Source organism: Trichophyton rubrum, assembly GCF_000151425.1.
Source record: "Trichophyton rubrum CBS 118892 genomic scaffold supercont2.9, whole genome shotgun sequence".
NCBI lineage: Eukaryota > Fungi > Ascomycota > Eurotiomycetes > Onygenales > Arthrodermataceae > Trichophyton > Trichophyton rubrum.
Window position 1 is genome coordinate 584525 of NW_003456420.1, and position 15663 is coordinate 600187.

Here is a 15663-nt window from a genome sequence, read left to right on the forward strand (position 1 = left end):
CCTTTCGGTCTGTGAGGGCGCTTCGCACTTCTTTTTCTCCCCTCTGTCTATTTCCATCGTGTACGTTTTATTTTTAAATTTTTACTTTCCCAAACTGAAAATTAAAATGAAGCAGAAAAAAAAATAAAAAATAAAAAAAGAATTTCCGAGATGATTGAGATCAGGATTCCTGCTCTCTCTTAATTACATATGCATGTTCATTTGACGGTTGAGAGGCCGTCTATGCTAACCGCCCTGGTAACTTGCATTTTATAACACTTGGTTCTGCTTCTTCAACCTCCCCGCTACCTTTTCTCCCTTTTTCCCTTTCCTTTGCTCTCTCTCTCTCTCTTCCTCCTCACTTCACAAAACGCTCTTCAGCTAGACTCCCTACTCGGCCACGCTCTGATCGTCGCCTAGGCAGGATCGAAACAATTATTGAAATTCGACACCCCAATGAAGCTCCCACAAGAATAGAAATTTACCCGCCACCAGATATTTGCCATCTCTCACAATGCATGGGTCCACTCGAACTGGCATCATCATAGATTGTTTCCCCTGTCGCTATATCATCAACATTTACCTCGCGTGCTTTGCGGACAACTTCCAACTCATGACAACTCTCTTGTTTTAACTGTGACTTCCTTACCACATCCGGATCCCCCCGTTGCAGGAAGCGAACTTCCCTGGGCCGTCTATTTTTGTCCTGGTTTTCGCCTCTCGCGTGGTCTCGAGGTCGGGTCGGTCGGACTCTTGAGTCTTCTCTTAGATTCAATATTCTTTTTTTTTGACTTTTCTCTTCTTTGGCTATTTGAATTAAAAACATCCTCCCTCTCCCAAGAGTAGCCATGATCACTATACCAATGGCTAGTGAGAAGCCCATCAACCTCACATCAGTGGAACCAGAAGCCACCTCTCCTGGACGAAGTAGTTCTCCAGCGCTCTCGTCATCATCCTCATCATACTCTTCAACCGCCCTCTCACCGGCGTCCTTTTCTTCATCTCACTCTTCAGCAACCGCATACTCGCCCGTCATCTCGCCTTCAGAAGATTACCACCAGCCTCCTACCAATATGCTGAAAGTGGCTACCCAACCAGCGGTATACCCAACCGTGCCCTCGATAGCACCGCCTCTAACGCCCATCCGGAACCAAGTTGGTCCCAATATTAACAAGAGACCCAAACTATCCCTCCAAACGTCTTGTGTTCCCGTCACCTTTGGCAAATCATCAACTGCACTATCTTTGGCTGTTTCGAGTAACACTTGTCAATCCCCTACCAACAGGAACACATTTAAAAATGCCTACGAGTCATTTCACCGTGTTAACTCACCAGTATGTCGGTCACCTCTAAAAGGCCCCTCAAGGAATCGCCAGCGTGCGCCGTCATCACCTGCAATGGCAGGACCTGTCCGGACTTCGGAGCCGCCTTACAAGCTTCCAGAGGGCATACGGGGAATTCTCAGGAACTCACCCATCCCATCACCCGCTCAGACTGAAGAACGACTTGGGAGCCCAGAAGCAAAAGCGTCAACCCGATCTACAAAACGAGTGAAATATCGATACCCACTTGACGAGATCATAAAGACAGTCAAGTTTACCACCAAACACTCCGACATTGAATCGACAGATGCCTCTGGGACGAGTTCCCCACTCGAGACATACACATTCAGTTCGTCGGAGGAAGATTCCGATTCCAGCGACTCTGCATCCAGCGGATCAACTCCGTCAGAAGACGAGTCAGAGAATGCAGTCAAGTCACCTAAGAGAACAAGGAAGCAGACCCGGTCAAAACACAAGAGCTTTCGCAGCGAGAGACAAATCCTTGCAGCCGGTGTCCGAGACGGCTTATTGCCTTCTCGGGAAGACAGCTTACCTCCACAAACGCCTGTACACCAACGGACCGTCCAGCGGGAATGGCGGTGGACTCTGGGGCCGATAAAAGATGGTTATGTTCAGTCTTCCAGTCCTCCGAGCTCCGATCTCGCAACACCCCCTGCAGAGGCATCGTACGAGGTACCTTCAACGCCACATACTGAGAGGAGGAACGACGACAACCCTCTAGCCTTTGCTGACATGACGCCTCCTCCGTCTCAAGGCTCCGGGATATGTTCCAGCCCAGTTGTCAAGCCAGGCTCCTTAAGGCTGACATGTTGAAGGCCGAAGTCATTCCTCGTCCAATCCCGTTACTCAATAACGATGCCAACGAACGTGACGACCGTGCATTCTTACAATTCTCTCTATATATAAATTTATCTAACTTTCAGGATTGACTGCTTCTCTCCATCCTTATTTACTTCTAACCACTCTGCTTGGGAGAGGCATCGTCATGACACTGCTCTTGAAACATAACACCCATTTGCTTGTTTTTATTGCTGTTCTTTGGCGGGAGTCTGGGAGCAAAAACGAAGCTTTGGCTTGTATACCCATGTAGCGTTTCCCCTTTCGAATACCAAATTTTTTTTTTTTTTTACTTACATTTTCAATAGCTGGGAATATTGAGAATAAAGCTATTTACCTTACTTTTAATCAGAAACACGCATGACGTTATGTATATATTTTTTTTTCTTTTACAAAAAGAGTTATGTATATATTTAGAAAGAAAGAGAGAGCAAAAAGAAAAGAAATCAACACCTAACAGTTCGCCTGACTCGGTCACTTCGTATCCATCCACAGCCGTCCAGCTTCTCTTACCGCCAACCTTCCGTCGTCACTTCAATTCGGGGCGACGATTCGGCTTTGGCGTTCGTATCGTTCCCCCATCACGCCTAAGTATTCTCCGAAGTGGCTACTCGAAGTTCTCCCAGAGTTCTTTGCCTGAAGCATAATAAGGGGGGAGTGGGTATGGGGGACTTCTGGCCTGGCTATATCCTTCTTTCGGTGTACTTAGTCTCCAGCATCAACACCAACGGCAGCCACCCAGCCAACTAACGCGTAACCAACAACTTCGCAACTTCGGGAGAACAGCCAACCTGCACCTTTTCGTGGCGTCTGATGTCTCCCACTGGCCTGCCTGGGCAGGATGCGCTGCGGCCATCTCCCTTGACCTCCCAGGGGACCAATGGCGGATCTTCGCCGACACCCTCTGGGCATGTTGGATCACACCCCGGGATTGCTTATGTGCGTTTCTGTCCATTTGGTCGATGCAAGGACAAGGGGGAGAATGAGATATCACGCAGGCAGCTGTCCGACCGCCCTATCCCCAACGCAAACAAGCAAGCGCAAGCTGTTGGAGGAACAGAGGTTAACTGTGAGTCGAGTGTGCCCGGAGTACTTCCAACGGTTCGAACTTCCAAGTTCGCCCTGCAGCCGTCTAGACGCTGACAACCAACTCCACCTCTCACATTTCTAAGAATAGCAGCCAGCCGTGCAGCCGCTTATCAAACTGTTGGTAATATCTCTCAAATCAACATTCTGGCTGTATCGATGATAGTCTGCTAGATTTATACCCAGGGCAATCTTCCTGCTTACCGGGGATTATGCAATCACTACTCGCAAATTATGAGCAGCGGGCCTGAATTTGTCAGTCATATACCCAGATGGTCGTACAGTACTACAAACAGACTTAACATCGCAGTATTTGCGAGGGATTTCTTTTCAGGTTCAAGCCTGTTAAGTTGGCATTGGAGTACATAACATCTTCTGGCTAAGGAGTCTGATTAAGATGAAGTCTTCTAGCCGACCAACAACCCCCAAGCTCGGCAGATTAAGTAGTTGATCTTGATAAACTTGGTGGACTGCAAGAGTGGTTAGAAATACTCATTTCTATCCGCTGATATGAACAAATATTGATGCGACCACGGTTGGCTTTGACCGTCTTTTCATGAGAGTGACTGCCGTGTCGACGATTGGACAATATCACGCATTGGGTGGAATGCTGCCTGATGTCCATTTTGCTGTGAAGACACAAATGTCTCTCTTGACGTAGAGAGACAACCAGGGTACCAAAACGACTCAGCCATAGGCATAAGTGAGGGTGAAGATATATCTTGGGCAAAAGAGGGTACGAGAGGCTGACATTTGACACAATGGATAGTCTGCCAGACCCCTAGTTGTGCAAGCTAGATCGTGATTGCTCCCGAGCAGATGAAATAGAGCTACACTGTATAAATCTGACTGGTGATATTGCCATCCGAGGACACTATCAAGTAGTTACAGGCAGGCTTTTCATTCAGGGGTAAATAAACATGAGAACAGAAGGTTATAGCAGCCCACACCCTTTGAATGATGCTTAAAACTGATACATCTTTACATATCTATGCCTATTTGCTCTGTAATTGAACCAACACTGCTCTATTTTGTCTACTCGGAGCATATTATCCTACCGCTGTCTGCTCCGTACAGTTGACCGTGCTCTCATTATTACCCCCACGATGAAGCCGCTGGTGTTAGCCCGAAAGTGACAGCCAGCCACCGAAGATGACCCCCAAGTCTGAACTTGACTGGCTCTCCTTGCATTTTAGCCGAAGAAGAAACGAGATGGAGGCTGGCTGGAAGCAAAGGGCCTCCTTGGCGGTCGTCTTGCTTTTTCTACGCTCTTGGAAGTGAAGATAGAATCCTTCTATTTGAACTCCTTCCGTTCTCCAGCCCTGAGAGAGCTAGAATTAGACTGATATATCATTGACTCGTGATGGTGCAACGTTTCAGCCTTCTGCTACACAGACAGGGACAGGGGGAAGTCTGTGTTTAAAGATAAGCGCCATGCAAGGTCTGGGATTGAGCATTTGAACATCAACCATGAGCATCCAAAAGAAAAGAGAGAAAAACGGCAGACAGCCAGAGCAGATTTGCCGCCATAGGCTGAAACACATGATGATCGCTCTAGACGGGACTCCAGACTGTCTGTGCTGGATGAGCCGTCATTTATCTGCGGACGGTTCAGGTTGCTTGATTCGGTCAAAGACAGACCGACAGAGACGGAAGAGATATCAAAAGAAACCACAAAAAAGGGACGAGTAGGGCGTTGGTGGGCTGTTTTGAAAACGTTTTGATAGGTCTCGCCGGGTAGGCTAGCTCGTTAAGAGGCATCTCTTCGAGAGAGAGAGAAAGGCGAAGAGAATACGAGGTGAGAAGCCCGGACGTTTTATTTATAGAAAATGGACAGCAAGCATGGCGATATCTGGGGCTACGAGAATGTACTTCGACCGCCTCTTTCGGGTCTCTCTTTTTGCAAATATGAAAAATATCCAACGTCCATCTCAAGAATGGAGGCTGCAGACATACTAAGATGAAGCTTGCATCCAGCGTCACCCACTCATATGAGAGGAAAGCATTGAAAAGATATATATTACCATGGACATTTACTTCTAGTGCTGTTGACATGGTAACTAACGGTTAGCTAGATGATACGGACAACATCCGGGGGACATCAGATCTCCTACCACTTATGATAGCACCACGGGGTCAAGATTATCAGCCCAACAATACATTACACGATCATTCTGGAGTATGTGCAGACGCCGGTGAATAAGTTAAAAGAATGTGGATATAGAAGCAAAGACCCTCACTCGGTCCAAAGAAGCAAAAAGAGCCCCAGAATTTCCGACTCGAATCTGGCTCAGCCGACTTCGGTTCGAATATCTGGCTCGCGGCCCGTCATGTCGCCCATAAGCTTGTCCTTCACCTTCTTCATCGCAAACGAAGCTTCGTGTTTGACGAAGGCGGCATTACGAGCTGGGCGCCATTGCATCACGCCACGATGCTTTCGCCATTCGCTGCGTCGGTTCTCTTTGTTGCCAATTCGTTCTCTCCTCTCCTCCGTTGTTTCGTGGCTTGATTCTGAGAGGACCCCGTCAGCAAGCGCAGCGTCGGTATTGCCATCGTTTTCGTCGTTCTCGCCATGGCCATCTACCCTACCATCTTCTAGATCATATTCATGAGAAGCCATAGCTCCACCACCGGTGGCCTCAGCTCCAGCTGTTTCTCTTTCTCCGAGGGGTCTATCAACCACTTCAGTGGTAGGGCCGTTGGCGTAGTCCATCATCTGAGGATTATTGTGGCTTTCAGGCATGCCATCTCCGCCCGCCGTCATGGGTACTGGAACGGTTCTATTTGCGGTTACACCTGCATCTGCATTTGTGTTTGCATTTGCATTTGCATTTGCGCTTCCGGCTGTTGTTGGACGAGATTGATTCCTACTCTGGTTCTCGTGTTGGCCTTCAGATGCTGCGCTCCCCTCGATACGAGAGCTGGTGTTTCCTGTCATCGATTGTCGGATAATATCGTCAATTGAGGATAAGTTGCGGTCCTTCGATCTAGGCCTCCGGAGTTTGGCGCTGGCTTGACGGAGGATATCCCGTTCCTGGACAAGGGACTTCTCATGTAACCTCTGCACCGTTGGAGGGACCTCTGAGCGGATCTCTCCCCGTACGCCTTCAGATACACTCGCTTCCCATGTTTCAAAGGCTTCCCTGGAATCATTGTTATTGATGAGCTTCTCATGGGTCAGATGGAAACCAGGGGTGAAACGACAGCTGAACTGGATTCGTCCAACCATCTCAAGGTCTTCCAAACCAGGACTTTTTTTGGCTTCTTCCCAGTTCTCTTCTGTCATGTAGTTCTGAACTAGTCGCGAGGCATTTTTAGCTGTCCAGATAGGTAAGTCGACGGGCGTTTCTTCGTTGTCAACAAGGTTCTGGAGCCACACAATGGCGTAGGCGGTGCCGGAGCTATGTTGAACTTCGAATATTATGGCAGACCGATAGCGATGTTTGGTGGGCAATATGACTTCCTCCTTCAAGTCGGATGTTAGGTCGAAGAAACCTCCATCTTCCTCTATGGAGTCCGGTTTCCACGCAGAACGGGGTACCGAATAATGAACTCCACTGGTTCTGATCTTCATCTTACCGCGGGACGCGCAGTTTTTTAGTATTATTTTGTTTGATGTGATGCTGAAGGTACCGACATCATATCCAAGTAGCTTCGGCGGGAGCCTAATCTCAACACTGCGGAATAGGAGGGATATCCGAATACGTCCAAAGCCAATACCGCCATCAAGGGGATACCATCTAGTGACTTGAGAGCTAGCCTGGAGGATATCGGAGAGCTTAAGGGGAACAATACCCAGAATCGGATCATGTTCCCGGTTTCTTTGATCACGAACAGCAATGGTGACCATAGCTGATCTCCAATCCCGAACGAACCTCTCCGTTCCAGCGTTAAATATGGGCTTACTGGACACTGCCTTGGCCCGGGTGCGGAATATCTATAATAACAGTTAGATTATCTGACAGTCCTGTGAGATAACTCGCTACTTACTGGCTCATCGTTCATGTGGATAGTGCAGTAGCTGGTTGGAAATTGCTTTCCTTCCTCTCCAGTACTCTCTCCATAAGATCTAGCGGCCTCATATTCGTTGCCCTTTCGGTTTCTGAGAGTCCCTTTGATATCTTGAACTTGCAGGTTTACAACCTGATGGATGACGATGGTGCATATACCACTCGGCCAAAGAGGATCAGGAGGAGTGCATGTAACTGCCTCAGCATCGTCCTCGGGCTCGGGTACATTTCCTTTCTCATCTTGGAGAGCGGGATGGTCCTTCAAGTCCTTAGGGAGTGTTTCATCCTTGCCATCAGTGCGAAGAGCATGTCGGAAATGTGGCTTGCGGAAGTATCCTACTTCCCAAAAAAGTTCTCCCGGCATCTCAGTGCCTGCATCCATACCCTGAAGCTTAGAAGTAATAGGGAACATCTTTCCAGGGTGTTGGAGCAAGTTTTGCATAGACAGCTCAACTTTACCCACGATATCATCGGCAGTACTCCTATCAGAATCCCATAACTCGACGCTGAGCTTCTCGTCAGCCTTGATGAGCTCCGGGGTCACAAGAAGAGCTGCAGACTCTTCCCATTCTGGATTGAGATCATCGCAAATAACCCTGGTACAATACATCGGTTTCCCGTACTTCGAAAACGACAGGTTGATGTAAGGATCGCTTCCACCGCCCTTGCTTCCTCTTTTGTCTTGCTTGCTTAAGCCCTTGGCACGGTGGATTCGCACCCAGAAAACTCCCAGTGCGCTGGTATCCTTTTGGATATCATCGCCTCCAAGCATCATACCAAGATCAAGTGACATTGATTTTGGTGCCACATACATGCTCACTGCCGCTCCAATGGCATAGTTGACAAAGTTGGATATCAATGGAAGGTTCAGGATGTTGATTCCTCGTTTGATCATGGGAGTACAGCCTGCTCGGATATGTGGCATTCCCATCAAGCTGAATGTCAAGCTCTTAGCAAATGGTGCTTCAGGAGAGAGTTGCAAACGAAGCCTAACGGTGCCGACGAGCTCCGACAATTCAACGAAAATAGGAAAGGGGACACCGAATAAACCCTTGACTCCGAGATAGAAAACCACCATCATGTGCATGTTTTGTGCCCTGGAAGAGGTGTTTTCACCAGGTTTAGCATGATACGCAAATGAACATTCAAGGTTGTAAGGTTGGCCACCTTCCTCCTCGGCGGCAGCTTGCTGTTCGTCTTTGTTTTCCAGATTATAACTGCGCAGCCCTTCTATTAAATCTGAGCATTGGCCATCCGGCAACGACCTCAAGCTGATTATGCGCAAGGGGTTCGATCCTTGGTCTATTTCAGCTATTCGGACGTTCTCAATTATTCCAGGTAACGACGCATGCATGACATCCTCTATGGTGTCAGCAACGGTAGCAAACATATCTGGGTTGATCAAGCCCCAAAATATCTCAACAAACGAATTCAGCCATTCTGCGGACTCTGGAAGGAGATTTGCAGTTGCCTGACCATGGTGTCAATAATACTTCTATGAGGAACCTTCGGCTAGTGTGTAGGATATGGGACCAACATACTGTTTGTCCACGGAGCTTTTCTGAATGCCATTCAAATGTCCGTCCTCGACGGATAACATCATAAGTCCAGAGCCATACCCCCGTTGCAACACAACAGGCAAGCGGGAATATCCATTTCAATTCACCTCCCGCAAAGCGGCCAGAAATCAGAATGGAGACGAAGATAACAGAGCATAGGACACCGGCCCTTTTCTCCAATATTTTGAACATCGGCTCATAGCTGATTGAGGGTGTTGGATGAAATAGTATGTTGGTTCTTTCCCCATGGATGGGCACATCGCTCGTAGTTCCAGCCGCAATTGGCTCTGGTGGAGATACGATATCCTGAGTATGCTTGTACTCTTCCAGTTTTTGCGACGGTTTGGTTTGAACAGACTAAAATCAGGATCAGCGTGGATGAGGCAGGCAAAACATATACAATGGGATGATGCTTACGGTTGGCAACCCAAGGTTTGCATTAGGAACGGATAACTAATGGGCATGTTATCATCAGTATACCAAAACCTTCACTTTAACCATCCGTGGATACAAAAAGGGGTAAAATCTTACCTGAGGGTCCCTGACGGCTTTCATAAAATTCTCATCTACATCGTCAATTTCCACCTCCGTGCCTGTAGTTGGATCAGTTACCACCCGGCCTTTGGCTTTGGTCTTTGGCACGGGCTTCCTATGCGGAACAGCTGCCCCTGTGGGCTGTTTCTGCGGGGTGGTTTTCTTGCGAACCTCCTCATCAATTTGCCTGTCTCGCTCTGCCTTTCCAGCATCTAATTCGGCAATGAATTGCTGTATGGTAGGGACGGGATTGGCCTCGCTCCAGTAGCCCCCAGGCTTCTTTTGAGTCGTCATTGTAGGAATATTCCTTGCGGTCTACCGATCATTTGAGGTAGATATCTCAAAATCCTTTCTCAAGTATTAAATGGAATTGCTCGATGGCAGCAATTGAGTCGATGATGGGTCTTTAAGAGAAGGCAGAACCTGCTCAAGGCATACTTTTTATCAACTCTAATTGAACAATCGTTATATATAAGCCCTTCCATATCCTTGATATCGATGCTTGAAAGGAGGTCTGGGCTCTGACGTCATACGTGGCAAGCCCTTGCCGTTCGTGTTATCACGAGCCAAACAAACGGCCAAGGTTGGTATTTACTGGGCAAAGACTGCAGATGCCACAGTTAGCGGATCTGGCAGATGGGCATGTCAAGGAGGCCGCTGATCTGGCCCCGAAAACCTGGAAGAGCGGCCTCGCGTCTATAACGCATTATGAAGTAATCCCTCCCAATCCCGGCTTTATGTGAGATCGATCGTCATTTTTGGAATCAATTGCTGTGGCGGTGGTATCTGGGAGGATTCTATCTAAGGTACGATCGAGATTCAGTTAAATGATCCGCATCGGACCATTTTCCCATGTGAAGATATTCCCCTGAAGTCTTCCAATCTGCTCCTCTCGGTTTTTATCTATATCGCGCTTGGACCTGCCCCCGGCCCGCGGCTCAAGGAATTCCGGGATTATATTAACCCGATTCGGCGTCAATTTGACAGTCACGTGGAACATCTTTTGTCCAGCCCTAACGTCACTCACAGTAAATAAAACAAAGGGTCTCAAAGGTGACAAGTGACAGAGAGAAAAGCAGAGAGAAAGACAGAGAAAAGCGTAACGATGGCTGAGGTAGAAGAAACGAAGACCCAGCGAGCAGCTCGCCTAAGGCGGGAGAAGCGAGCTGCGAAGATAGCGGCCACTGGAAATGCGCGATTAGACAAGATAACAGGTATCAGTGGCCGTTCAATGTCATGTATGTTGTTCCCAGCTCAATTACGCTCTTTGAAGCTTTGCTAATGGTGGTGTTTATAGTTCGTGAGGATTCCCCATCTGCTAGAAACACTCCAAGCCCTCCAAGATATGCCTCTCCTCCCGCACAATCGCCGCCACGGCAACAGCCACCGTTGGGAACGTCTACTGGGCTAGGAATGCCCCCCAATACCGGAGATAGCTCCCCACAGTCTATCAAGGAGAAAGAGGAGTATATAAGGGCCCTTCTTCGATCTCAACAGCCACCTCCCTCGGCAGGAGACAACGCAGATCCAACGACAAAACTTCTTAGCAATCTACTTGGTATGCCTCCACCAGGAGCTGGCATGACAACTCCAGGGGGAACACCTTCCTTCCAGCCCACTACTGGTGATGCTCCAGAGCTCTCTCCCAATGAAATAGCTTCGGCCCTTGGAATCTCCCCTTCCATGGCCAATATTTTTCTGCAAGCCAAAGCTGGGCCCGTCTCGCCCTCCGCCCAACGGAACAACTCGATATGGAAAGCCGCTCATATCGTCTTTGCAACGGCTACAAGTTTATATTTCTTGGTGCTTCTGCAGTCAACTATTAATCTTTATGGTGGCGGCGATCGACTACCGCCTCCCGCAACCGTGCAGAACCCGTTTCTTATCCTCATTATGGGCGAGTTGCTACTTATTGGGGCACGGGAAATATTTATGAATAATGATGGCAATGGAGCCGGTAATGGTGTGATCGGTGTGCTCAAGACGAGCAGACGAGTGCTATCTGACATTCTAAGGGACGGCAAGGTAATGATTTTTATACTGGGCATCGGGTCCCTATGGATGAATAACTGGGGGAAGGTCAAAACGGAACAAGATTAGAACGTAGGGATCATCGGCGGATAGGGCCTATGATTGATTGACTTATGATATATGATGATGATACTCCATGAAATTGTTTTCTGTGTATTGATTCCCGTATGACGACGAGTAATACCGCCTCGACGGGACAAAACTGCCGCCAAGAAAGCTTGACTAGATATAAGCTGCGAGTTTTGAATGTGCTATGGAGATATCTAACCTTCAAGCCTTTATCAAACATACATCTTCATTCCCCCAAATCACCGCAGTGGACTTACCCGTCCGACCTAGTCGGAGTTTCATATAGAGATAGGTTAATCTTCCCATGGAAAAGCATCAGTAACATCCTAAGGAATATCTATTGGATACGTTCCCCTCGCTGGAGCTGGACAGTTGAAGAGCCTGCATGTCTTACCACCTCTTCAACCTTTTGGCTTAGTGGTTGATGAGTGCTGTGGGGGGGTATTAGTGTAGGGGCATGGTTTAGAATATTACTTCTTTGGTTTATTCACAGGAGGAGCAGGCGGGAATCATCCGAATCTTACCAATGACTGGTCTTTTTCTGGGCTATATAGCTATAGAAAATGGGTTAGTATGCTGTATTGACTATGTAGAAGATTCCACTATTTATCTAACTTGGGCCTTTATACTCATGGATGGATGATACGACAAGAATAACGACAGGCCGAGTGATTTTCGGTCCACGCACTGCCGAATAACACCTGTGAGATAGATGGCCAGGGCGTATATATCCACTACAGTGACCAACTAAGGCAGACAAAACTTGGAGTCGTAGAGTAGGCGGAATGAGATGCCGAGAGATGCTTTGCAGCTTCAACTGATAGATCAACTGACAATGGGTTGCAGAAGATTGCAGAGTGCCTAGCTGTATACTTCATAGAACCGTCCAGCATTCTGAACAGGCATGTATGTAACCCTGCTGCATGCTGTGTTGCTACCTAGCCCCTCGGTGGCTTGCCTGTGTCACTGCAGCAAGGGACCTCTAGCGTATCCCACCAGCATCCCATAAATCTTCTTGTCTCGGCGCTTCCGTGGTTTTCGTCCTGGCTTCATCGTGATCAGTAAAAGCTGGACGGAGTAACTGCTCCGTGCTGCTCCGTGGTTATATTTGGCGTAGTATGATTCGCCTTGAGTTGTTTCGGTTGAATGGAGGGACCCCGCATAACCATTAACTAGTTAACTATGTAGCTAGTCGGCGAACTAGTAGGGAGCCGCTCTCGGGAAACCATCATCAGGAGGTGACAGCGGGTGCCGAAGCAGGAGGATGGAGAAGGTATGCGGCATGGATCCCTGGCCTGCGAGAGATCCTGGCGCTGCTGTGCGACTTATGTGGCTGGCGCTGTTTGGCGTGCGGAGGGTTAGATGGTGAAGTCAAGACGGAGTTTCGGGTATGATTAACTCAGCTCTGGAGAAGCCGATCCATTTTTTGGAGCCTTTTCTTCTTTCTCTTCTTCTTATATTGATCCATCTCCCGTCTTCGCCTCGTTCCTCTCCTGTTTCTCCTCCTGAAGGCTTTGTCGTACTGCGCAAGGCCTTGTGTTCGTTTTAGACGCCCTCTTGACACCGGCTTAACCGTCTGCACCCCGCTACCCCGCGATTGTCTGCATCCCCGGTCGCACGCAAACAAGGTCTGCGTTGGAAGACGATAATGGCAGAGGTAGACGCTGCTAAGGCCCCGGTGGTACGTTTATTATGTGTTGTAGAAGCGAGAAAGCGAACAAAAGACGGCGTAGCTAACTGGCGCATAGGTGGTGGAAGCCCACCAGGTCGAGACCGTTGGTGTGCCTGCAGAGTACCACCAGCACTCTACCAAAACGCACCTGAACAGCTTTGAGGAATACAAGACTCTTTATGAGGAGTCTATCTCCAGTCCAGATACCTTCTGGGCGCGGCTGGCGCGGGAATTAGTGACCTTTGACAAAGACTTCAACACGACGCACATCGGCTCCTTGAGGGGAGGTGATAATGCTTGGTTTGTTGGTGGAAAACTGAATGCTTCTTACAACTGTGTCGACCGCCATGCGCTCAAGAATCCGGATAAGGTTGCTATCATCTATGAGGCCGATGAGCCCGGTGAAGGGCGCAGCATCACTTACGGCGAGCTGCTCAAGCAAGTCTCGAGCTTTGCATGGACTTTGAAGCAGCAGGGGGTGAAGAAGGGAGATACGGTGGCTATCTATTTGCCTATGATTCCAGAGGCTCTGGTTGCCTTCCTTGCTTGTTCTCGCATCGGTGCTGTGCACTCTGTCGTCTTCGCGGGCTTCTCGTCCGACTCGCTGCGTGACCGTATCAATGATGCCAACTCCAAGGTTGTCATCACTTCTGATGAGGGCAAGCGAGGCGGAAAACTCATTGGAACCAAGAAGATTGTCGACGAGGCCTTGAAGCAGTGTCCTGGAGTGACTAGCTGCCTCGTGTTCAAGAGGACTGGAGCAGACGTTCCATGGACTCAAGGACGCGACCTCTGGTGGCACGAGGAGGTTGAGAGGTACCCCAGCTACATTGCTCCTGAGTCCATGGAGTCGGAAGATCCTATTTTTCTCTTGTACACTTCAGGCTCAACCGGCAAGCCCAAGGGACTGATGCACACAACTGCTGGTTACCTGGTTGGCGCCGCCGCAACTGGTAAATACGTCTTTGACATCCATGAGGAAGACCGATTCTTCTGCGGTGGAGACGTTGGCTGGATTACCGGACATACCTATGTTGTCTATGCTCCACTGCTTCTCGGTGCGACTACAGTCGTTTTCGAGAGTACCCCTGCCTATCCGAACTTCTCGAGATACTGGGACGTCATTGAGAAGAACAAGGTCACGCAGTTCTATGTTGCACCAACCGCACTAAGACTTCTCAAGCGTGCCGGTGACCAGCATATCCACCATGAGATGAAGGATCTTCGAGTATTGGGAAGTGTTGGTGAGCCAATTGCAGCTGAGATCTGGAAATGGTACTATGAAGTTGTTGGCAAGAAGAAGGCCCAAGTTGTCGACGTAAGTATTGGATCCTTCTGGCTTTCTAAAGCAGGAGTCTAACATCAGTCAATACAGACATATTGGCAAACTGAGACTGGCTCTCACGTCATTACTCCCCTTGGTGGAATAACTCCTACCAAGCCTGGGAGCGCCTCACTGCCATTCTTTGGCATTGAGCCTGCCATCGTCAACCCAGTTACCGGCGAAGAATTGAAGGGTAACGATGTAGAGGGTGTATTGGCATTCAAGCAACCGTGGCCAAGCATGGCTCGCACGGTGTGGGGTGCCCACAAGCGATACATGGACACCTACTTCAACGTTTACCCAGGATTATATGTGAGTGGCTTGAATAAGCAAAGTCCAAATTAGTTTTTTTCCATGCTGATTCCAGAAATAGTTCACTGGAGACGGTGCTGGCCGAGACCATGATGGATATTACTGGATCAGAGGCAGAGTTGACGACGTTGTGAATGTCTCCGGCCATCGACTTTCTACCGCTGAAATAGAAGCTGCTCTCATCACACACTGTAAGGCTGCCATTGATGTGGAGTAGGGCGATATATATATAAGTAGTTAGGCTGACAAATATGTAGCTTCCGTTGCCGAGGCTGCCGTCGTTGGTGTACACGATGAGCTTACTGGCCAGGCAGTCAACGCCTTCGTTGCCCTCAAGACAAGCAACGAAATCGGCGAGGAGATCCGCAAGGAGTTGGTACTGCAGGTTCGGAAATCTATTGGACCATTTGCGGCTCCTAAGGCGGTCTATGTCGTTGAAGACCTACCCAAGACTCGCAGCGGAAAGATCATGCGACGTATTCTCAGGAAGATCTTGAGCGGCGAGGCCGACAGTTTGGGTGATATCTCGACGGTAAGTAAATGCCCAGGCTTCTATAGACCTTGAGCTTGTCGGTGACTGGTGGCTGATGACTCTTTAGCTTTCGGATCCAACCGTGGTTCCCAAAATCATTGAGATGTATGAAACAACAAAGAAGAAATGAGTTGGAATCTTCTTGATGTTGTTGCGGTGGGTATCGTCTTTTGCACTGCTGAGCCTTTTAAACCGTTATATAAATAGCTATACAATATTCAGTTAGCTGAGCAAGATTTACTTAAGGCTATTTAATCCGTTTTGCTGTTTGTCAGACCTGATCGATGTTCAATATTGACGTTGTAGCTCGAAAGAATAGCCTCTAAGCTCGCTCAGCCAATCATATCATGCGTATTTCAAATAGCTTGCCTCTCT

The 15663-nt window shown here is 48.5% G+C and overlaps 4 protein-coding genes across 5 annotated transcripts; 3 read left to right on the forward strand and 1 right to left on the reverse strand.

Annotated features, from left to right (window-relative positions):
* The first annotated feature begins 712 nt into the window (after positions 1–712).
* TERG_07199 (uncharacterized protein) lies at positions 713–2471 on the forward strand. The gene has a single exon (XM_003232303.2). The coding sequence runs from the start codon at positions 828–830 to the stop codon at positions 2133–2135; it is 1308 nt and encodes a 435-aa protein (XP_003232351.1). The 5' UTR covers positions 713–827; the 3' UTR covers positions 2136–2471.
* Positions 2472–5535: 3064 nt separating this feature from the next.
* TERG_07200 (uncharacterized protein) lies at positions 5536–10271 on the reverse strand (the record flags this gene model as incomplete). The annotated part of the gene is made up of 5 exons (XM_003232304.2): positions 9346–10271; positions 9232–9267; positions 8797–9171; positions 7236–8726; positions 5536–7182 (listed from the first exon to the last, which is right to left on the reverse strand). Exons 1-5 carry the CDS (start codon positions 9640–9642, stop codon positions 5536–5538), a joined length of 3846 nt encoding a protein of 1281 aa, XP_003232352.1. The 5' UTR covers positions 9643–10271.
* Positions 10272–10300: 29 nt separating this feature from the next.
* On the forward strand, positions 10301–12697 carry TERG_07201 (uncharacterized protein). 2 transcript variants are annotated; one of them, XM_003232305.2, is made up of 2 exons: positions 10301–10586; positions 10646–12697. In XM_003232305.2, the coding sequence occupies exons 1-2, from the start codon at positions 10454–10456 to the stop codon at positions 11446–11448; spliced, it is 936 nt and encodes a 311-aa protein (XP_003232353.1). In that variant the 5' UTR covers positions 10301–10453; the 3' UTR covers positions 11449–12697. The 2 variants fall into 2 exon arrangements, with proteins under 2 accessions (XP_003232353.1, XP_047607176.1); XM_047750348.1 differs by having other exon boundaries at positions 10301–12697.
* A 399-nt stretch (positions 12698–13096) lies between these two features.
* On the forward strand, positions 13097–15418 carry TERG_07202 (acetate--CoA ligase; the record flags this gene model as incomplete). The annotated part of the gene is made up of 6 exons (XM_003232306.1): positions 13097–13129; positions 13197–14438; positions 14496–14756; positions 14818–14947; positions 15014–15288; positions 15356–15418. 6 exons carry the CDS (start codon positions 13097–13099, stop codon positions 15416–15418), a joined length of 2004 nt encoding a protein of 667 aa, XP_003232354.1.
* Between the last annotated feature and the right edge of the window lie 245 nt (positions 15419–15663).

Coding starts and splice junctions, on each gene's coding strand:
- TERG_07199 (XM_003232303.2), top strand. CDS start 828: ATGATCACTATACCAATGGCTAGTGAGAAGCCCATCAACCTCACATCA.
- TERG_07201 (XM_003232305.2), top strand. CDS start 10,454: ATGGCTGAGGTAGAAGAAACGAAGACCCAGCGAGCAGCTCGCCTAAGG. Junction 10,587..10,645: donor CAGTGGCCGTTCAATGTCAT/GTATGTTGTTCC, acceptor TGGTGTTTATAG/TTCGTGAGGATTCCCCATCT.